We start from the raw sequence: 23254 nt of genomic DNA, 5'->3' as shown, positions 1-23254 counted from the left end.
AAGTTAACATGCTCAACCCATAAATTAGGCCAGCAGAGTGTCGGTGATGCTACCAAAGTATGCCTAATCTGAACCTCGAGTGCTCATTTTTGCATGTGTGCACAGAACACCTCTCATGGAGCCCAGCCATACGCTGAACCAAATTTTCCTGGCTTCTGCAGCCGGGTGGAAAAAATGCAAACCGCTGACCCTTTCCACTGGCTCTCCATGCTGCTGCAGAATTCCGGGAACTGCTCATCCATCTAAGCAGAAAGCAAACATTTCAAATAGCTGGATCAGGAAGCAGTTTGACACAAGGGGTGAGCAACCTTGACAAGGATCTATCCTTGGAGGAAGAACAATTGCAAAGTAATGCTCTTGTGCACATTCCAGATTCATCGAAATGATTTTCATAACAGCAATAGTTTTATGGAAAGGTTTTCAGTCACTTTTACGAATTAAAATAATTTTACAGTAAGAACAAACCCAAAAAAGTGACAATCTGGACTGCAGGAATGGCAACTGAATGAAGGAGGAGTGGGTGAAGAGGGATAAGTGAGTGCATCTGATGTGGCTACTGGTATTGAAATAACAACCTGGTGTGTGTGTTTCTTTTTTTCCTTCAAATCTTGCACAATTATCAACTGTTCAAAAAAGTAATTCCTCACCTCTTCCAGACACCGGCAATATTTAATGCCTGGTAATAGCTAGCAATAACTATACCCCATTCTTAACTATACCACACTATCTTGATTAAGGAGCCATGGTTAAGTTCCATGTTCCGACAGCACAGTCATTGGCATCAGTGTTAGCAAAGTGTCTAATAATGTGATATTCACTCTTGAGTATCCTTCTCCCCATAAGCAGATTTTTCCAGCTGAGTCCTCCACAAATGCTGAGCCTACAAGTCCAAGAACTCCCAACATATACCTGGAATGCTCCCAGTTAGGGAAGGCTGCAACACTGATGGAACCAATACACATGTGTACCTTCACCAGTATTTGTAGCCTGCAGTTTCACACCTTCAGCTGGAAGAACATAATTTAACATATTTAGATAAACGTCTTATCTAGAAAGTAACCTCATCTTCTTCAACCCTTTCCCTTCCTTTAATGGGAGAAATAAGGTGTTGCCCTTAAGGACATTTTCCATGTTTTGCCCAGCCAAACAACTTTTGCCACCTATCTAGGATGGATGGCCACAGAGCTGCTTAGTGTTGCTCTGTGGATGAAAGTAAAACGAACAGAGAAAGACTTGATCCCCCAAATGTGATTTAAATCTCCCCTGTGGTTTTATTTGCAGGCTAAAAATATGCAGCTGCATGATACCTCACCCAGAATCAATACGGATAGGATTAGGGAGATGCAGCAGTGTTCCTTTGGCTGCACAGAAAAGAATGAGGAGGTTAGGGTAAACTTGCAAAACTTTTATGGCCAGCCTCACAGTAGGCTAATAACATTATTGTAATAGAGATAATAACTTGTAGAAGCTTTTTTTCCCTTTTAAAAAGCACCTTAATCCCTTCTCAGTGACAAGCCTCAATAACAAGCCTTTTATTCAATCATCAAAAACCAGGCAAGGCAGAATATCTGAGCCAGTCTTCCCAGCCCCAGTCTCTTATTTGTGGTGCAGAGTCATGCTACTCAGTCTGGTCCCAGGAAAACACACTTGCTCTGTCAGTGGCAAACAGATCTTGTCAGTGCACCCAGCATATCCAGTTTCTTAAACTGGAGAGATGATTAAGCATTCCAAGAGTCTAATTTTTTTTGGTTAATAAAATTTTCTAGCCCCTATTGTTTTGAAGATAAAATTTCAAAGTATGCATCATGTCACCCATTGAGCTGCTGACAGTGGAAGAAGTTCAACTGCATTGCCCTTTATGCTTTTCGCACGATTACTAGAATCAGAATTGTACTGAGAATTTGTGCAACCTTTGGGATTTTTCTCAGGAAAGAAAATATTCTAAAGAAGTATCCAGGTTGAGTTTTATTAACATTTGCCCTCCCCTCCCCACAAACAGCATAAAGGTCCCAGTGACTTGAAGAATGGGCCACTATGCAAAATTACCATGCATAATAAGCTGATGTTTAGGAGCAAGCAGGTTCCTCTGTGTTTTCTTCCCTGTAGAACACACCAGAGAAGATTTTTTTTTCTTTTTGCCATGTAACTCTAACAGTACAAGAGCCCTACAAGACAAAATCATGCTAACTGCAGCAAATTCTGGCAGGGGTCATTTCAAAACCTAGGTGGGGCAGGAGCAGCCCAAAGACAGCTGTTGTTCCCATGACAGCAACACAACAGACTAAATGGAAACTAAGGCTAGAATGGACTTTCTGGTGATCAGGGTCTGGATTTAATGAAGAAGCAAAGACCCATGGAGGGCTCAGTGATAATGCAAAGTGGGTGGGATGCTATATTACCATGTGGGCAGGGCAGGGATTTCTGGTGTGAACTTTGACGGGGGTGAAGTTTTTCTCCACTGAATTACATTAGCTTAGGCTTGACTCCTAGTGTCTATACAGTATTGAGTCTCAGCCACCATACAGAAGTGTTTTCTCACTGTGTTCTTTGGGAATGTAGCCCGTCTAGGCTACCATTCTGGATTTTGTGGTCAGTATTCATCCTCACACTGACCCTGCTTAGCTCTTGCAAGAGCAGGCAAATGCTGCCACCTCAGCTGGGCCATTTTGAGCATATGCTAGAATCTTCTCGTGTTTCCCACCTCAAAATGGTGGGAGAGGAAAATGCAAGGCTAGGCTTGGCTTTGCCCAAGAAGAACTAGCTTGCTTTAATTCATCAGTGTCTCCGAAATACACTGCAGTAAAAATGAAATGCATCATATGAAAGGAAAGGAGAGGGAGCTGCCATAATAATGGAAATGTCTAGCTGAAGAAAAGAGCTTTGTCTGCTGGTCATACCGGAGTCTAATTTGAAATTTAAAAGGATGAGAAGGGGAAAAGAAAATTGCTCACCTTCCAATTCCTACAGCAGGGTGACCCTGGGAAAGGAGATGGCTCCAGGCTATTATAATCCAGACATGCAAAATTCCAAGACACCCAGATTTGCAGAAACAGACAATCACTTCCAAGAGACGTGGGGCAAATCCAAGCCTACCTCCCACTCCAGCCGTGTGCTGAAAACCCACGGCCGACCTTTGAAGAGCTGCCCTTTAATAAACAAAATATTAAAATTGTCCAAGAGAAGAATTCAAGTTATGCATTTTATTTTTCCATCAGTCTGGTGGAGGAGGGGGGAAGGAGAGAGGAGACATGAAGTTCACATGGTTGAAACTTGCATTGCTAGGTGGAGGACAGAATGAAGAAAGAGAAAAATTTCCAGTAATTCTGGTTCAGTACATCCTGTAAAATGTACAGGATATGGGAAATACGTAGCCTCTAGATCAGGGTTTCTCAGCCTTGGCAACTTTAAGATGCGTGGACTTCAAATCCAGTGTGCTGGCTGGGGAATTCTGGGATTTGAAGTCCACACATCTTAAAGCTGCCAAGGTTGAGAAACCCTGATCTAGAGGTTGCTGAACTGTATCTCCCAGCATCCCTCTCCAGAAGTCTGGCCAGCTGGGATTGTTAGAAGATATGGCCCCAAACATTCAGAGAGCCAAAAGATCTCCACCTCCTGCTTAGGGGACTGCTTCAAGCAATGTTGAGAAGGAAGGGCTTCTATAAGCCACTTTGGACCTCATGTAATTTTAATTAGGGCCAAAACTAGCTCCAGGTCAGACTAAACAGGACATGATTTTAGAGTTGCACTCAAGGCCAAAAAGGGTCTGATTCTGGATCTCCTCCATTAACCCACACCAAACTTCTTTTAGAATATTAAATGTCAGGTTATGTGACCTTGCGCTGCAATAAAGTCCCACCTTGGAGAGTTTCTACCAAGGGTTGGCGATGGGAGGAACTTCTCTCTGGGATCAAATTGCCAAGCCTTTCTACTAGTTTCATTGCTAGCCACACTCCCACCTACGCATGCTCTCTCGTGCTCACTCCCTACCCTCCTTCATACATATGCACCACGCAGGAGATTCCATGTCTGTTCATCGTTTCTCAAAACAAAAGTCACAAGTTAACAGTGAACATGGCCCATGCAGGGTCTTGAAGTATACTGGGTAGGAATTTAGTATGTGTGAGTAAAATTACTTCAGGAGAGAAAAAATGAAAAGGATTCACAAATACCCAGACACACATTGGAAAGGGATCTGCTATAATCATACAAAAACAGCTGAAACAGGCTAAGAGGGGGGAATCTGAAATCAGGTAAGGAGGTAGAGTGGGACATTTCCCTTGTTCTGTGGTCATATAACATACACTGGCTAGCATGGAGCACAATAAAGATACACGGAAAGGAACTGGTGACATGTCCTTTGTCTCAGAACTGGGGATAAGAATTATCTTAATCCACCTTTTTTTTTCTCTGAAAAGAGCCAAGGCAGATACTGCAAATGAACAGATTCTATCTATCTGAAATAAAAAAGGCATTGCCTGCTTCTCTGTGGCATCTAATAAGTGAAATATATATTACTTATGAACATGGTGGTTATATTCAAGGCTATCCTGGTTATTTGCAGTGATAGACACAAAAATGATTTTGCAAGCCTGTCTCTCCTCTAACCCTTACCCTAAACCTGCACCTCCACCACTGCATATTAAGTTGCAGGCAGACCCACAACTATGGAAAAAAAAATTCCATCCAGAGAGCTTCTTGATGGAACTTCACTTTAAACCCTAGTTTATAAGGGGAAGTTTCCAGCAGACAAAGAGAAGAACATGACGGCCAAGCAAGACAGTGTCCAAGATAAACAGGTGAACTTCTAAGATAAGCAGATGCAGGCCCCGCATTTTGTGCTGGTCATATGAGACTAATCCTCAGCCAACAGCAGTTGAAGGAACTTAAACCTGGTAGCATATTCCGGATTTAAGCCAAGCAGGTTGGCCAAGAAAAATCTGTCCTTAATATACCCCAAATCCAATTCCAAGGTAGTCTGAATGAGACAGCAGACCCAATTCCAAGCCAAAAGATAATTTGTTCAATTGATGTGTTGTTGAACTGGTTTTGGTAATGAAATATGCAAAGCTCTGAGTTGAATAGGTTTTTAAGCAATTTTCCATAAGCATGGCCCCGATTCTCTGAATCTCCACAATAGTGCTAAGGATCAGAGCAAACCAAGCAAGAAGCACTAACTGTTAGGCACAATTTTTTTCCAGCAATGCATTTATAAAATAAGTAATGTTTGCCGAACACCCAAGGGAAAAAACCTGACATGTAATGCAATGGGAATATACATAGGGTATTACCCAGTTAGTTGAGCTATATTCACAACAAGCACTGCAAATTCACTTATAAAGTTATCTAGAAATGCAGCAGCAAAGAATATATATTTTATAACACTACTACTTAACAGATGAGCAAGAGGAGCTCAAAAGAAGAACCAGAGGTCCTGTAGACCTGCTGCTAGGGTTTTAGAATTTGCTGTTTGCAATCCAGTTGTTTCAAATGAACAAGCCTACAGAGGAGGAGTGACATGAATTCTGGATTATGGGACTACAGATGGAGACCTGGGAGGATGCTTTCCAGTGCTTCCCCTCCATATAAAAACCTCCCTGCAAGGAGAGTTGACTCTTCTCCTGATTGGTTTCTTTTCCACAGGTAGGCATCGTTGTTCAACCAGAAAATAATCCCACAACTCAATTACCCTACCTCATTCAGTATGAACTACAGAAGCCTCAAAGACACCGTATCTCTCTCTATTTGGCACCACATTTTGTTATTATGGATCTTATTCTATTTGGGTTAGCTGAAATAAAAAAAGACTCTTATTCACTTAATTAGAAGGAAGGTAGTTTTGCACCATCGGGCTTTTGTCCAGTGTAAAATGTTTCAAAGACTGCCTCCAAAATAGTAGTAGTAGCAGCAGTAGTAGTGAGAAGGAGACAGAGACGGAGAAGAAGTAGTTCCTTGCTGCTGTTATTGTGAATTAGAATTCTAAAATATGGTCTAAGGGCTGCACTTGTTCAGTAATTCAGTCTTCAATGGCATCAGAGGGTCTGTTCAATGGTATCACCAGGTAAATGGGCCGTTTTGGAGGGGGGTAGAATTTTTTAAAGTGTTTTTATTTTTAAGACTAATTGCCAAAATGAAAACAACAACAGACATCCAGAATTGAACATCTGCCACTTAACGTCAGGTCCAAGATCTAGGGATACTTGGGGGCCCACATGCAGTCCAGTGGGTCGTAGGCTGCCTACCTGCTTTCAGGCTCGTAGGGAGTTTGTTGAAGCCAGAAGGGATGAAGTTTTCAAAGTGACAGCACAAGTTCCTCTGTCCCTGCCCTATAAATCACAATACCTTCCTATTTCTTCCACTACAATTCCTGGCAAGGCCAGTATTCTCTGAAATACCAACTGAATGGACTGTATATTTGGTTCAATTCGCTCTGAAGAAAGTCAACAGGTAGAGCCCAGCTAGAGGGCACCACCTAGCCACCATTAGCTGATCTCAAAATGCTAAGCAGGGCTGGAATTGGTTAGCACTTGAAAAAGAGACAACCAGAAATCCCGGGGCCATAAGCCAGACTGGGAAGACAAAAAAATATCCCAGAAGGCAGCAATGGCAAGCCACTTCTGTATTATTAGCCAAGAAAACTACATGGAGATGTCCTGGAAGTTACCAGAACTCAAAGGAAACTTGACCTTCAAATTTGGCACAACGTGGTCATTCTGAACACAGGATGTTGGTTTTTGACTTTCATTAAGCCAGCTCCTCTATCTCCCACTGGAAGGGAAGAGAAAGCAAGATGGAACACTATGTGCTATTATGTAGTTTCTCTAGAGGCCACCTGCATTGTCCTGGGAAGTGTTGGGTGGGCAATCTCTACACAGCAGCCTATTGACTAACCACTTCAAAGCTCTCAGCCTAAGACAGAGGTAGTCCAGGTACCACAAGGTAGGTATATGCATGCCTCTTGATGATTTCATCAGAGACCTTGCCATTGTATCTCTGAACTTGACACTGATTCCCAGGTGGGTCCTTAATAGATAAGAAATACTCACTTTCCAAAACATTTCAAGGAACCCATTCATTCATTCATTTATTATTTATCAAATTTGTCACTGCCCATCTCCTCCCACCAGAGGGACTCTGGGCGGTTTACAATCATGTCTTACATCAAATGCCAGGCTTTAAATTCCACTGCGGTCTTTCTTCCAATGTAACCAATTGTCTAACACATGTACTTTTTAAAGAAAAAAGTACATGTTTTAACTTCCCGAGCCAGCAATCTCCCTAGCTTCTAGAAAGCGTAAACATTGCTGTGGACATCCAGTGCCCAGTGTTAGGGTGATACAAAAAGCTGTATGGGATACAGAGCCTGTGATAGCTACATGCATTGTCTCTCTCGGACAACTGCAATGGTATGAATCTGTAAACAGTCCAATTCCTTGGAATAAAGCTGATAAATGACCACCAGTATGATATCTAATACCTGCCAGGCTCAATACTATCACACTGTCATTCGGTCTGTAAGCCACTGTTAAAATGCTATAAATATGGGACTCAGGCATCTCACAACTACTGCACTTCTCATGTGAATTTATCTCATGTTCAGGAAATTCCTCCAAAAGCTTCTTGCTGTTAGTGATAGGTAGTTACCGGAAGGTATCTCAGTTTTAGCACTGTCTCCTTGGGATAGGTTCTCCCAGGGCCAAGTTTGGTATCTTTTAGGCACTTGATGAAAGCCCTTTTCTATTTTTATGGGCGATTTCATTTCTTCCTTCTTTTGTCACACTGGTTCACTGGGGTGCTTAGGTGTTCTTCTGTTTAAGAATCATTGTGGTTTTCCAGATATAACGTGATGCAACCTTTACCATTATCTGTATATTCTCCCCCTCTAGGTCACTAGAATGGGGGGCAAAAAGCATGAACTAGAATCAATAGAGAGCATTAAAGCAGAGCATTTACGAAGCATAGTAACAGCCAAACAGCATAGAACAGAGCTGGTATGGGCAGACAACTCAAGAGTCTTGGTTGAGGGGAAGAGCTCCACAGAAGCATATCTTGGCTCAAAGCTTGACCTCCAATCACTATTTAAAATCTTGCGGAACAACAGGCTCTCCAGAAAAGGTCTGGAATGTCTCCTTGGCAATTCTTCAAGCCCAGTTTTACAGATGTTGTCTACTGCAAAACACCAGATGACAGCCTGGTTTGCAAGCAAATGAGCTGCAGTGCCTTCAGCCCAGTGTGAAATTGGGTCCTTCTCAGGTTACAGCCTAAGAAGCTACTGGAAGCCTAGACATCAGGGTCAGAGCACATGCCTGGGTCACCATTGACCCAGAGTACTCCCATATAACATATACAATGACTCACCATGTGAATCTGCCCCTTTGTGCTGGGAGTTTCCAAGTGTCAAAACACTTGCACGTAATACAGCTGGGAAGTGGAATGACTCATTAGATGGAGATCTTTTTGGTGTCGTATCACTTTGCTAAGAGGCAGAACCCATATTACGGTCAAAGTGCTAACTCTTCTTCCTTCCTTCCTTCTACTTCCTGATGCCAAAAAGTAAGTCTGCACACTAGTTGCAAACAAACCATTTACTTCATTGGAAGTAGGTATAGTCACCACTAACCTAACTGCCTATTGTCCTCTCACACAGAGAGCAAGATCTTCAACAGAACAAGGAGTAGAAAAGATGGCAGAATGGATTAAACCTTTCAAAAGCCCAAATTGAAGGTTCATGCACCTGAATGTTCTCTTGCATGAGAGCGCTGCAAGCCAGCTTTGCTGGGAGTGTGAGGTACACATCTGATGAACAAAGAAATACAGAAACTGCCTTCAAATTGAAAAAAAGCCAAGCAAGGAACAGACTGAATAGAACCACAATAAGCTTGTTAAGAAGTTCTTACACATACTCAGTCTAAAGCGCACATCCCAAATGTAGTGTGAAGTGATGCAGACCAGGATCCTGCTATGTCCTTCTCCAGCAGGTAAAAAGCAGGCAGATCTCACACAAACTCAGACTCACCAAAGAAAGTCCGCAAACCTTCAGGCTCTCCAATTTTGATCTCCTTTGAAAATGTCACTTCTCTAGCACTCTGGACAAGCTGTAATTACCACATTCCTGTCAAAGGCTGATTTCTTTCAATCAGGGCCATCAACAGCATGCGTTTTAAATTTTTTTTTTTTGTTCTGCCTTCCCTATGCTCCAGGGAGATGGCAATGACATTTAAAATTCTGCATTTCTGAAAAAAAACAACAGTGAAACTTGCACAATCTTTTACCACTCTACTCGCAGTTAAACTCTGCTAGGTCCAGTGAGACATAAAGATGAGGGAGTACATAAAATTACCGTCTAAAGCAATCAACAGACTTAAGATACCAAAATATTAACAGAGCAATCTCACTGGCGCGTAAGCAAAACATATAAGGCAGAGAAAATACCTTACACAAAGCAGTTCAGGAAAAACAGATGAGAAGAGTGGTGCTTTTTTCTTTTTTGTTCATTTAGTTATTTTCTGCATTTTATGATCTACAGGTTGCAAATGAGGGGAATATTACACAGACCCACTCCAGCACTGCCTTATATTTTTTCTCATTGGATGCAGTATGCTGTATGGGAAGGCTAAATATATCCGTGGATGCAAAACTTTCTTGAATTCTATCCCAACACAATCATGGAAATACCTCTTTTTCTATCAACGTCTGAATAAGTTTCTATAACACTGAAAAATGGGTGAGATTTCAAACCACTTAACCACTTTTGGGAAAAGAGATGCAAAATTTCTTATGGCCCCTGGATACCCTCTGAAGAAAGATAGGACTCCACTTAGGACACCATTTCCAACTTGGAATGCCATCAAATATGTTTATTAACCTCTAGCAGCCCTCTCTAATCTGTTATCCTTCAAATGTGTTACACTAACTCTCTTACTTCTTCAGGTAGCTCAATCTCCAGCCATAATAGTTAGATTTATGAAAATTGAAACCCAACAGAGCTGGAAGCCCCAGGCTGGAGAAGTCTGATTTATAAGCTAACAGTGAACTCATTCTCCTTAGGGACATCTTTATTTGTCCAAATCAACAACACCTATTCAAAGTAGGGAGCTATCAACCATTTTAGAAGAAATTGAGTTTGGCAAAAAGTACAATATCCCCCCCAAAAACTAATGAGACCTGAGTATGCTACACGGTTATAGAACACTGACTGCTGGACTGAATGAAAAACACAGCAAACCAGGAAGAGCAATGGTACATCCAGAAAAAGAAGCATGGCTGACTGCCAGCCCAGATTCAAGCATTCTCCATTACAACACTTTATTACAGGACCACTTTGTTTAACCCATAGTGAAGAATTGAACAACCTTGTATAAACTAGAGATTGGCTGTTAAAAAGATACCAGATTCCAGATGCTGTCAAGAGTCTGCTTATAATCTTGCACAGTTATTCACAAGTATTACATTAGGTCTATTACAATGTCTTTCTCCATAATCTTTTACACATACTGTGATTCTGGAATCTGAATACTTAAAGTATTTTGACTGTTACTATACTTTTATCCTCTGCAGCTTTTAGTGCTATAGCTTAGCATTTTTTTTTATTGTAAAGGATATTTTAACAGTTCATTTACGGTTTCTGTTGCTATTAAATACCTTAAGCTCTTCAGTGGAAACTTGGGAGGGGTGGATTATAAGCTTTTGCAATGATTATAATTTTATTATTTATTTTGCAGAGGCCAATGCCTTCACCCATTCTTTACATATGGGGTCAAACTGCTCAGATTGTATGAAACCATCAGTTTGGATGGGTGGGTGGATACAAAGAAGCAATCTGCTTTCTGAAAAGATCTCTTAAAACTAAGTTTTATATTACCTTTCAAAAATATATACTTTATGTGAAACACTGTTCTTTACAAATGAAAATGTGAGATAGATAGATAGACAGACAGACAGACAGATAGACCGACCGACCGACCCTTCTAGCCATAACTCGAATAAAGCCAGGAAAGCATGGGTATCAGTTCATTGCTCCTCTCTCTGAAAACACAGGAAAATGTTTAAGACAAAGAGATTTTCTGAACACACACACACACAGACACACAAAGCACAAAACACTGCAAATATAGATACCCAAAGGCTCCCAAAGTTCACACAAGATAGCAAATCGTCTTTAACTTGTGCCTTGTGTTGTTATCCACTGAAGACCCCATTTGTAACTCATAGGAAATTCTGGGCAAAGTTTTGAATGCAAAATTCTGGAAAAGATTTTCCAATCATAGAGATTCTGCAATTACACATAAACTAAAGAAGTTCATACATTCATTTTTCTTCATAATCCCATTTTAATATTCTTCCCTATGCAGATATAATTTACATCTATGATAAAGTTAGAATTTTTTTTTGCGTTGTCTAATTCATAGACTCTGTATTAAATTTCACTCAGCTTATGTTAAAATTTCAGGTTGCAGATGAAGAAGCTCTTTGTGTGTTTCTCCCATTATTCTGTTCAATTTTATTTGACAATTTCCTACTGAACTGCATTTCATAACTCTTAATTTTTATGCCATTTTGATATATCTAGTAACAGCTCTATGATTGCATAATAATATTGAATTAAATATGAATATATCTGCTCTTCTAATACAATTTGGGTGAAAAAAAAATAAAATGGATTTCATCCAGCTCATCTATCCTGATTTACTCTTCTCAAGGACACAAACTTGACAATGTCAAAATAAAGACTAATGGGTTTTTCTATTTTTAATGCGGATAAGACTATAAAATTTGCTGATACATATCAAACTGCTAGCTATAAAGGAGGCTAGATTTCAGAAAAATCCCTTATGGCTCTTGTAGAAAGGATAATATGAAAACAATATTCTAGAGTTTGATATTTCTTCTGCCTTCCCACCTATTCCCTCAAGTTCAAATTCTTTTCTTTTAGCTACGACTGTGTGAGACAAGAACTTTTACATTTAAAATCAGCAAGTCTCCATCACTGACTGCTTTCTTAAGGAGAAGGAGATTGCTTAAGAGTGATAATGGTCAGGGAGGTCAGCCATGTTAGATACATTTTAGTGTTTGATGCTAGCTTTATGACCAGCACAAAAGACAGACACCAGTTCTTCCATTAAACAGAGAATTCCAGTTTCTGTCCTGTCAGAAAACACACCTATATGAGCCTCAAAGAGCTCAGTAGATAGAAAAGATGGCAGTGCCACAGCAGTGCCTACATTTGGAGATGAGAAGGCATCCTTCTTTCTTTAACTCCATACTGTTAACTCCAACCCTCCCAACCACTAATTACAATTCCATTGGAAGGTGAAAAGAGAAAGTATATATTGTGGGATGTGAGGATTAACACAGCTTCTTTTCTCTCACTCCCTCACACCACCTTGTGTACATTTCTATGCTTTATAGCAACAAGCATGCCCTTGGAATCTGTGGACAATACCAACTGGAATCTCTGATGATGGCAGATAGGAACACTTGGTAATTTTTTCCAGTGGTTGGGGCTCAGGTCCTTTGCAATTTCCTTCCCTTTCTCAAGACTTGTAAATTCCAGAGCACTTTCCAAAGAAGTTAAAATAAATCATCTTTAGCAAATGCGTCTGTAACTCTATCATTGTGCCTCCATAAGGGGCCATTACCACCTCATAAAGGCTCTGGTTTTATACTAGGAGGAATTCAACAAGAAGATACATCAAAAGACTAAGGGAATAAATGTAGGCCCAAAGAGAGCGGGGCTCCCAAATGAACCACAAACGAAGAGAAATGCGTCAGTGAGCATTTGCAACATGTGCCCAGAGCAACACCAGGTCACTAGCTGGGTCTGACAAGCATAAGATTATGTCATCATGTCTATCCCGCAGTCTCCAAAGAAGGGAAAAGCCCGTTTTCTTCACCTCCACACTGGGATTTCAGATTTTTTTCACAGGCTGCCAAGCATCAATTTGAGACCACAAGAGACAAGACAAAATGTTTTTAAATGGGGGTGAGAAAAGTCTCAGAGCACCAGGACAGAAAGAAGCAGCTGGCAGCTCATGGACATAGTCAGAGCCCCAGGAGGAATGCTGGGTGACCTCCCAGCTGCTAACCCATTCCCTGCTTCTTGATGCAACTCTGCAACAGGGAAGAGATGAGCAGGTCCAGGCACAGGCAGTTCCATTTTGGACTTCAGCAAGCTGTCAGGGCAATCTAAGACCCCTGTCTGAAAATAGGATCCCAGATTTGCCACTAGAAGCTATCTTCTGTTAGCATCTACACATCCTGCTCTTGCAATGCAGTTGACAACCACCCTTTCTTTGGCTTGCCAATGCTGTACGTCAGAGTATGAGCCTGAATTGTCATCTTGCACAGCAGCCAATGAACTGGCAGCCAAGCCACTGTTTTCTCGTATCACAGGGAAGCTGGACCATCACCACATGTTGGGCTGCAGAGAATGTAATACAACAGTGATAACCACAGGCCCCATAGTACTGCATACTAAAAAACAGAAAAGTGCTCTGGGGGTTTCACTGTATGCATTCCACAATACTCCAAGACCCTCAATGAGAGGTCACGCTGCTCCTTCTGCTGGGCACTGACAAAGGCCCACAGAAGTCATGCTGCCTAGATGGCCAACTCCCTGAGGTTATACCTTTCCCTGTAACGTAAAAAACCCCTCACCACCTCCTAAGATATGCATGGAGATTTCACCCTTAGCTCTTATGACTAATAAGCAAGGCCTACAACAAAATGCTTCCGTCTCCTCATCCTTAAGAAGGGTTTCTTCTATCGAAAGTCCCAGTCACTCTGAGCAGAAACCTGGCAGGCTCAGCCAAGGGGGGATGGGGGAATTCAAATGGGAGAAAAGGAAACAAAAGCAACTGGGAGTTTGCCTTTGTGGTTTCATCTTCCGACAGGGAACTCGGCTTGCACCAAGAGCTTGCTGGAATCCAAAATAGGACTGACTGTGCCTTTTCCCCACCCCACGCCTTCCCCTACTACATTGTATAGCATTAATGGACTTAAGTTTGGGAACAGCTGCTGGCTCTGAACTGCAAACATATGGGGGTGGCATGGTCTGGAGGTGAAAAAAAGAAAAGAAAATGCATCCTTTTTTCTTACCTGCCATCAGAAACTTCCCTCTGTAGTGAGGAGAACAGAGTTTTTTCCCTTAACTTCACAGCACACCTTCCACTGCCTCCATGACACTTAATATACACAAAGCAGGCCTTGAGCAGGGACACTATTGATGCCAAATCACAGGATACACCTCTAAAGTCCTCAAATGTTTTGAACATTGCTTTAATTTTAAGTAAGCTTCAGCACACATCACCTTCCTTCTGCTCTCTCTCTGTCTTTGTTGTTTCCCCAGGAACAAACTCCCCATCACCAAGAATACACTCTGGAGGCTTGCTGGCCCATCATCAGAAGTTACTGGATGGGGATTGGGGTTAAGGACTTTGCTTTTATTTGCAAACTTATATATACTTTAGTGCAAGTATGTAACAGCTACCACTCTATTTCAAGGTAACCCATTTTCACTTCCGAATGTATAAACGCTAATGAAAAGTCAGCCAATTTCCTTTTAAAGAGATCAGTGATCTTCTGGATAACATACTGATGGATGTGCACTCCTGTGTTCACAAACACTAACAGCTACTCTCCTCCAGACCATGCCACTCTTCACCTCCAGACCATGCCACCCCCATATGTTTGCAGTTCAGAGCCAACACTAACAGCTACTCTCCAGTGGATCTATACTCAAGGACTTCCCCACAGAAAAGCTCCCACCCTCTGTTTCTGGCATTCTGCCTCCTTCCCCAAGATGCTCACTCACTGTGCCACAGACTTTCACATCATGCAATCGTCCCCATTCATCCTCGTAGCTGTCCACCATCATAATGCTGTCATCTTCCTCTTCACTACCCAGCTCCGCATGGAGATGGAGCCGGACTTCTTCACCCAGTGAATGCATCCCCACGGCTGGGAAGAGACCTTCTGGTGAGAGCGGCATTATTGTTGAGCCCACCTGTAAGAGGAAGCAACAATTATATAGAATAACTGGGTCTACTTAATTCTATAGATTATACAGAATGAAGTGGCAGAGTTAGCTGGCAGAGATCTTGAGCTGTACCATTCTGGATTACAGGTGGAGGGGGGGAAACGTAATTTTGAATTCTTCTACCCAATTTTAAAAAAAAGATACTATTTTTTTCCTGGTATGCCAAGTTTCTTATAGGTAAGTACACAGTCCTTGAGTATGAAACCATTTAAAAATGCAAACTGACCCAGATTTGTGGGCCCTAATTTGTACTATCCATAGTTCTGACATATTCCCATTCTATTTAACTTTTGTGGAAAGGTTTCGAGAATGACAGGCAGGAGACCCCTGGTTCAAATAAAATCTTACTCGTGAACTTAAGTGGGTTGCTTTTGGGGAAGCCTTTCAATTTATTGGAGTGGGGATGAGAACATATCCATTTCATTTGTGCTCCCAACTTTTTCACCTGGAGTACAAGACAACGTATGTGAGATTCCCAGGCAGTTGCCCCATCAAAACACCAAACCCAACTCACATTTCCTTTGGTTTAGCAACACTGCTGCAGTAGGTGCCTTCAGGTCATTCCCTGGAACTCACCCTTTTTCCGTTTTTGGTGAAGAATATCTGAGCTGTCTGGACTTCAAAGGACACTGGCTCAATCCCACAGCCTATCCGGTCCCCAGAGTTGCATTTCGTCCCAAACTGACGTCCCTTGGCTCGGCCATTGTAAAGTCTGGATGAGTGAACACTCAGATAAATCTCACAGAGAATTTTAAATGACTCTCCTGGAGAACAACTAATCAATATTACACAAGTGTGATACGATGCACAGTAACAACAGTAGAGGTACATCTGTCTTGTGATCCTACAGAAGATGCCCCCAGTTTGATAGATCCATAACTCTATTTCATCCTGTTTTCACAAGCCGGAATACTACCACCTATTCCAGTTTCTCACTCGCTCACTCATGAGAAAACAGATATATGCTTATTAATCTCATGACTGTGACAAGTTCTTTATAGGTATCCTACATTTAGCAGTTACTCAACGAAGTGAATGAACTACAAATCTTGTCACCTATACATAAAAAGGGTCTAATTTAAGAGATTTTTAAAATGAAAAAAATATCATTGTGAATACAGGAATATGCAGTCTCAGAAGAAGCATCCCTATTCTCTGCTAATTGCAAGGAGGTGTCATGTATGCACGCTAAAACCATGGCTCTTGTAGGGATTCCTAGTTCCCATCCGTGTCCAGGCAATACAGCCAGTGGTCATCAAAGTTATAACCCATAATTTAACTGACTGTGGTTTCTTTAACTGAGGGATAGCCTTACTCCTTACACCTGTCTAGACAAAGCAACATACACAGGATAGGCGTTTCTGGCAGGCCAAGCTTGTTAACTCACTTGCCATCATCAGCATGGTAGGCAACTGAATGTGGTAGCCATCCAGGCTGATGGTCCAAACTGTAATACTGAGGCACCAGTCCCACTGCAATGGTCCCACGCACACCACTGTCCACAATTGACACCTAGAACAAGTTGAAAGAATGGATGCATCAAAACCTTTCACCCATGCAATTTTTTCCCAAGGACGACGACTGTTTCTTTACAAAACATGAAAAGGAGCCAAGGGCTGAATACGTGTTATTTTACCAATTGCCAGAACAAAAGCCAAGGATAAATAATATCATATAATGTAGGACATCCATCTCATTTGTCCAGCCAAGACAGGAGAGTAGCATTTAAAAGAATGAACTGTAAGCCATAAAGTTCCCAGAACAACCTTTCCAGACAGGAACTCTATAGTTGCTTTAAACAAGGTACTCATTGCTCAACCTCCATGTTAAAGTACCTTGTGTTTTTAATCCTTACTAGAAACCCAGTGCATACATATATGATCTGATTTTGCATAGGGTTTCCAGAAAGAATTGCAGACAGGAAGCATAAAAAGTACTTTAAAAGTGGTTTAATGTAGGTTGTTTTTTAACTTGGAACTCTACAGATAATTCTGGATAACCTCTGTAAACCCCTGTTGAGTGGTCATGCATCACTAATAAGAATTGTGATCCAAAGCCAGTCAGAAGGAATCAAGTTGTGGAATATTTGTATAAAGGCTAAGGACAACAATTTTAATTACCTTTTTTCCATATTATTAAGAACCATCTCCCCTGCACCTCTTTGCTCATGAGGATCTACAAAACAGGTCAAGGGACTACTAAATACTAAAGATGGATCTGCAACAAAATGTAGTGCTGCTGTTTTCACAATGGTAGCCAATGGCTTTGGTTACATAGGAAGTTCAGTATTCATACACAGTGGTTTATTATACAAGGAAGTCATTATACAAGGAAGTTATTCCCTTCCAACTTTCTTGCTCAGCAAAGTTATCTTTCTAATTATTCTAAGAAACCATTTTCCTGACAGTTTCCAGTTATACTGGGGCTAAAACTCACAGCATTCCCAATAGCCACACTAAGTTGGAAATTCCAAGAGCGTATTCCTGACCCATTTGGGAGGTCCCAGGTTATGAAAGCCTGCCTTCAATATTGACCTGCAGCTAGGGAAAGCTGGAAAAAATGGCTTCCTGGAACAGTGGCAGTTTACCTAAAAATTCATGGTCCAAGGGAAGATTCGTAAAAAGTTTGAGCTAGAAAAGGCCTTGGCGCTCGCCTGGTCCAAGGCTGCACAACCATTTTGGGGCAAGAGCTCTTGAGTGGCATGTCCCAAAATTCAGACAGAGCCAGGGAAAAAACTGTCAACTATATTCTATTAAATTTAATTAAGCTAAATGAACTAAATATATTTAAAGGTTTGCCCCTATATATTTAATAATTTCTCTCTTCTGTCTCATTAAAAATTACAAGTCAGCAGCAACTCTGAAGAATTCCAGGGCGTCAATGCCAGAGTCTTATCACTACAACATCTCCGATCAGAGGACACCCAGCCTCTGCTTAAATACTTACAGTGAAAGACAACCTACCCTCAATCAAGGCAACCTATTCTACAGTCAAATGTCTCCTCTCATTGGAAAGTCTCTTAAAATTAGTCTGTGTTCAGCAAAACACTGCCTCTCTATAACTAGCACTGAAAAGTTCTAAACTTGCTCTCCGAGTAACAGAAAGAGAAGGAAGGCAATGTATCAGGGAGGGCCCCTAATAAGTGTAATGTTGAAAGAGCCTTCCCAGATGGCTGAGCCCAACCCGTTACCTCAAAATAATTGTTGTCTTTGGTCAGCGGGCGAGGAGCAACATAACAACCAACTTCACCAGAGTTCCCATGGTAACTGCAGAAAAGATACAAGGTCAGGTTCTCCAATATTCAAGCCACAGTATATGCCATTATAAAGGACAGAAGAAAAACAAGAACGTAGGATTAGATAGCTGATGCCAAGGAGGATACAAATGCTAGGCTATAGACGACTAATTCTCAGGGCCTGGTCCCATGCCTGGCTCAACATTCTGTCCAGCCCTAAAAAATATTCATATTTAACTGGCCAGAAGCACCTTTGAGAGAAAACAAATAAGGTTCCGGCCTAGGGATATTTAGTGACCTTCAATATTTGGGTTGCAAGGCTTCTGTGCTTAATAGCAACAAGAGGAATTAACTACTTCCACAGTCAATGAAGATTCTCAGTCATCCAGGTGAAATTGTCTATAGGTTGAGTCATGGCAACTGGATTTCTTTCACTGAAACGTTTTGCTGCTTGTCCAAGAAGCAGCTGAAGAAGCTGCTTGGACAAGCAGCGAAACATTTCAACGAAAGAAATCCAGTTGCCGTGCCTCAACCTACAGACGATACTCCCAGTCATTTCAGACACTTCTTTCATCTCAGAAAATGGGAACCAGAGTTGGCCAATTCCCATTTTTCAAAGATTTGCTGCTTTCTGGACAACAGTTTGGAATCAGAAGTATTTTGTGTCATATTCATATGCCATTGCAAACACTCAGGACTCGCCAGTAGAGTTGAAATATCCAGAAGAGTGGCAAGAAGCAGAGCACCATTAAGCGTTCCATCATCCTTCCAAAAGATGGGGTAAAACATTCCCTGCCCCCAATTAATGTTGCTGCTTTAAGATGACTGGAAACAACAAGAACTCACAAAAGTTTGGATCATTGAGAAAGGGGGCTGTAAAGGTATCAGCTGCCTCTGATTTAGAACTACAGAATGCACATTGTTCAGATAGAGAGACAGAGAGTCAGAAAGATATAGATACAGAGATATACAGTATATATTTACATACTGAATGCAAAACCCAGCAAAGAAATGCAAAACTAAACCATGGAATACTTATTACAATTTGAAACATCTTATCCTCTTTTCTTTATTAGGGAAAAAAACCTAATAGGCATTATTTTACCAGCCTTTAGGTTAGTTTATTAGGGTCACTTTTTTGGATGGGTGCTTTCAAATCAGTGTTGACTCCTGGCAACTGCCTGGACAAGTCCCTGCAGTTTTCTTGGCAAGGCTTTTCGGAAGTGGTTTGTCCTTGTCTCCTTCCTAGGGCTGAGAGAAAGCGACTGGCCCAAGGTCACCCAGCTGGCTTCGTGCCTAAGGCAGGACTAGAACTCCCAGTCTCCCGGTTTTTAGCCTGGTGCCTTAACCACAACACCAAACTAGCTCTCATTAGAGTCACTAGAGTCATATAAGTTTGTCTAAGAGGCTAGCCAACTTGTTAAAGTAATATGAAATAGTGTGCATTTTCAAAAACAAATCCACATTTCAGTCAGGAGACTAAAGTATTCTGAAATCCTTGTTACAGGTAATGGTATTCTTCCAGTGGTTAAAATAATTAATTGACAGAATGTAGCTATAAGATATTATTTGTCTTTAACTGCTCATATTTATTCAATAGATTTGTCCTTCTACAGTCATTTTAAGGAACTGTAAACAATAAACCTCCTTTCCAGACAAAGCAAAAAGAAATTCTAAGTGTGCTTGAGTCAGTAAAGAATATTCACTCTCCCTGTGCTAAGCACACTCCATTTGTCATGTAAACATTTGACAGACATCCCCCATTCAGGTTCCTTTCAACATTCAGACTCTGAGCATCATAAACTACCTTAACGTATCTCCATCAACAAGGATATGTTTGAACCTCTCTTGGTAGCGGATGGCTCGCACCTCTCGAATCTCTCGGATCCTCCTCCTCCAGTTCAGAAATCTGTAGTGCAGGTTTAAATCATCCATTATAGCTGTAAGGATCTACCTATGGGAAATGTTCATGTTTAAACATCTGAAGAAATAGCACAACACATTCCAGAATCCAGAGATTCTAGCCAGGATACTGTAAAGTTTGGCTTTATTATGGCCAGGTCCAGTATTCCTTATAGAAATAGGCAATCTAGAGAACTCAGATGCTTTAGACTACAACCCTGAGAAACTCTGGTTATTGACAATGGAGGCTATGGCTATCAAGGAGCTGTGATCCAAGGTATCTGGGAGTCACAAGGATTGCAACCTAATGGTGGTAATATCAAGCTTGTATATAATAAAAATAAATTAAACACCCATTGATTTTTGAAGGTTCTCAATAAGATATAGATTAATAGATTTTGGCTCCACTAACCCATTCCTAATTGTCCAGATCACTCAACTCCCAATGAAATTACCGTGATACAATTATCCTTTGGAGTGATTATTCCAATCAGTACTATAAATATCAAGTACTGTAATGTTAATGCTGTTTTACAAATACCAGGTGAAAACCTGCAAATTTTCAAAGTTTTTTTTTCATTTTGGAGCAATTCAATTCCATATTTCATATACATCTTGGATATAAGTCATAAACCTAGTTTTGGAATAAGACACTTCTCAAAACCTTGCCACTTGTATAATGTATTTTTGCTTGCCATCAAGGTTGCCCCATTTTGTCTTCACAACAGCATTTCATTCTATTGTAACCTAGTGAAATGAGCAGACCTGTTATTATACACTCTAAGACTTCAATACAAAGATGCCTAAAAACATACACACATGCAATGTAGGATATCCTGGGAAATAACTCAAAGCCATTCAGTGACTTCCACGGAAAACCATGAATTTTAAGTCTTCCTAGTCCACTGCTAGCATTCCATCTAGATCAAATATTTTCTCATAATATCTTACAACCTGGCCAGTCCAGAGTCAACTTCTTCCCTATCCCCTCTTCCATGCCTCTACCACCTATGTTTGAAATGTTGTCTGTCACTTTTTGCTTGGGTCCTATATGCAGCTGTTGAGATCCATCTATTCCCTGCTGTAACACTACTTAGACTGGGGCATGAAAGCTCTTGGAAGTTAGGAACTGAATAATTTCAGGGTGGGGAGAGGGCTGCAATAGGCAAAGCAATAAGACGAAATGAAGAGGTCCATCAGGTGGGTCCATATTATACATCCAGAAACTTTTTCAGATTTTGTGGGACCTTTTTTCTTTAAAAATGTGGCAAGTCTATTCTAAGAGTGGCACAATACTATTACTTTTCAACTTTAAATGGCAAAAAACTGCATTTCCAGTTTTCAACAAGCAGCTGAAATGTGGCAACTTGTTGGGAGGGGCTCTACAAGCCACAAAAAGGGGACTCAGGAGCCATACGTGGCTTTCTCTGGCCCTAGGAGTAGAAACCTATTTTCTCTTATAGAAAAAATTGACAGTCTAATTCAATATTGCTGACACCTGACTAATAGCCTGTAATCATACAAGAATTCTTCCAATCTTATCTGGACTAAACTGGAGACTTATTGTACATATAGTGCAGTCTACCAGCACCATTCAATTATGCTTTCCCTTCCTGCACTAATAGCATTCTCTGACACTTTTTTTCCAGGAACACCAGACTCTTCCCTATTGGCTTGGCTAGCTGGGATTTTAGGATCTGCAGTAGAGCACAACTGGAGGTCATCTAAAGTCACTCTGCAAGAATCCAGCTGACCACTACATGGAAGCAAGGAGTTAGAATTGTTGTATCTCTTTGCTACCATCTAGTGATCATCCAGATCTCTGCAGCCAACATCTGCTAGCCCTATCTTTGAGACAGCAGTTGACAGTAACCCCAAGATACAAGAATATTACAGTAGCTAGCAGAATGTGGGTATACTACAATTAACTTCACTAAAATCCCTTCTTGGCTACAAAGCTCACCAAATAGCCTTATGCTGGTCTGTATTTCTTCACTAAATTTATCTCCTAGGACTGTTATGAAACTAAAATGTTACCTTAAGTTCCCTGGGAGGAAAAAAAAGAAGAGATGAAATTAATTCTACACACCCGTTATAGCCTATTTTCACTCATTCTATTACGGGGGGTTCCATTGTTGCCCCTGAAACAGATCTGGAGCGTCAAGGCTCAAGTGTGGAACATGCGGGATAGCGAGGAAAACAGTGCCTCTGAGAATATGCAGAAGGTCTGCCCCGATCACCAAATATAGTCCGAGGTTTCCAGGGCGAAAAAGGACCCGTGTCAGTCCCAGCCCCATTTTTTGGGTCTCCTGTCAGAAAGAGAGCCTCTCCCGCTTCCACAGCCGTCCGGCATTCAAATCCAGAAGATACCGTGACCCTCACCCTTAACGATAACCTCTCACGCCCTCGCCAACATCCTGGCGCTGCGAGGAGCTGCTCCACGCCCCTGCCCGGGATGCCTCCCCAGGGACCCCACTCTCCCTGCTCCCCCAACCGTCGCCCCGACGCCCAAAGCGGCCCTTACCCCGAGAGGCCCTCGCTCTCCCTCCATCAGCCCCGCCCCACCGCAGCCTCGCTTTCCCGCAGCTATTAACTCAGCCGCTTCCCGGCTGGGTTTACTGCCACCCTGTTCACATCCGGGCTTCCCGGCTTTCCCCGCCCTTTCTCCCGCCTATCTCCGCTTGCTCCGCCAACCTCCAAGCTGATGTCGTCGCGCCCGGTTGCCGCCGGAAGCCAATGAGAAGGTAAGGAGGCGTGACGTCTTGCCTCCCGGAAGTCTCGAGGGAGGTTGGTGAATTGGGCGGAAGGTATGAATGGAGACGGGTGACGCCGTTCTACGGGGGCGGGGGGTTGGGACCGCGAAGCTCGCTTGTGTGACGTAAGGGAAGGGCGGCGGAGCGGTGGCCGGAGGTTGCTGAATGGCAACAAGGTGGGGGCTGAACACCTGGCGCCTTCTAGGTGTGGTACTGCAACTCCCAACAACGCCACTGGCTGGGCAAGATTAAAAATCTACAGCCGGAGGGCGCCAGGCCCAGGTTACCAAATGACTATCGTCATCCATTCCAAATCTCTGTTCCTCGTGT

General features: G+C 41.9%; 1 protein-coding gene across 6 annotated transcripts in view; it reads right to left on the bottom strand.

The window, feature by feature from the left end:
- The window catches only part of SPRYD3 (SPRY domain containing 3), a 49471-nt gene extending 26655 nt beyond the window's left edge, over positions 1 to 22816 (bottom strand). Inside the window, exons 1-6 of one of the 6 annotated variants that reach the window (XM_063293949.1) lie at positions 22696 to 22816; positions 20077 to 20223; positions 18225 to 18300; positions 16422 to 16546; positions 15611 to 15746; positions 14810 to 15001 (exon numbers count right to left, since the gene is read on the bottom strand). In XM_063293949.1, coding sequence (XP_063150019.1) covers positions 14810 to 15001; positions 15611 to 15746; positions 16422 to 16546; positions 18225 to 18300; positions 20077 to 20204 — 657 coding nt within the window. In that variant the 5' untranslated portion in view covers positions 20205 to 20223; positions 22696 to 22816. The other 5 variants (XM_063293948.1, XM_063293950.1, XM_063293953.1 and 2 more) reach the window with 5 other exon arrangements.
- Positions 22817 to 23254: the final 438 nt, after the last annotated feature.

Source organism: Candoia aspera, chromosome 2 (assembly GCF_035149785.1).
Source record: "Candoia aspera isolate rCanAsp1 chromosome 2, rCanAsp1.hap2, whole genome shotgun sequence".
In the NCBI taxonomy this organism is placed as follows: Eukaryota; Metazoa; Chordata; class Lepidosauria; order Squamata; family Boidae; genus Candoia; species Candoia aspera.
Note: the sequence above shows the minus strand (reverse complement) of the source record. Positions and strands in the feature narration are given on the sequence as shown.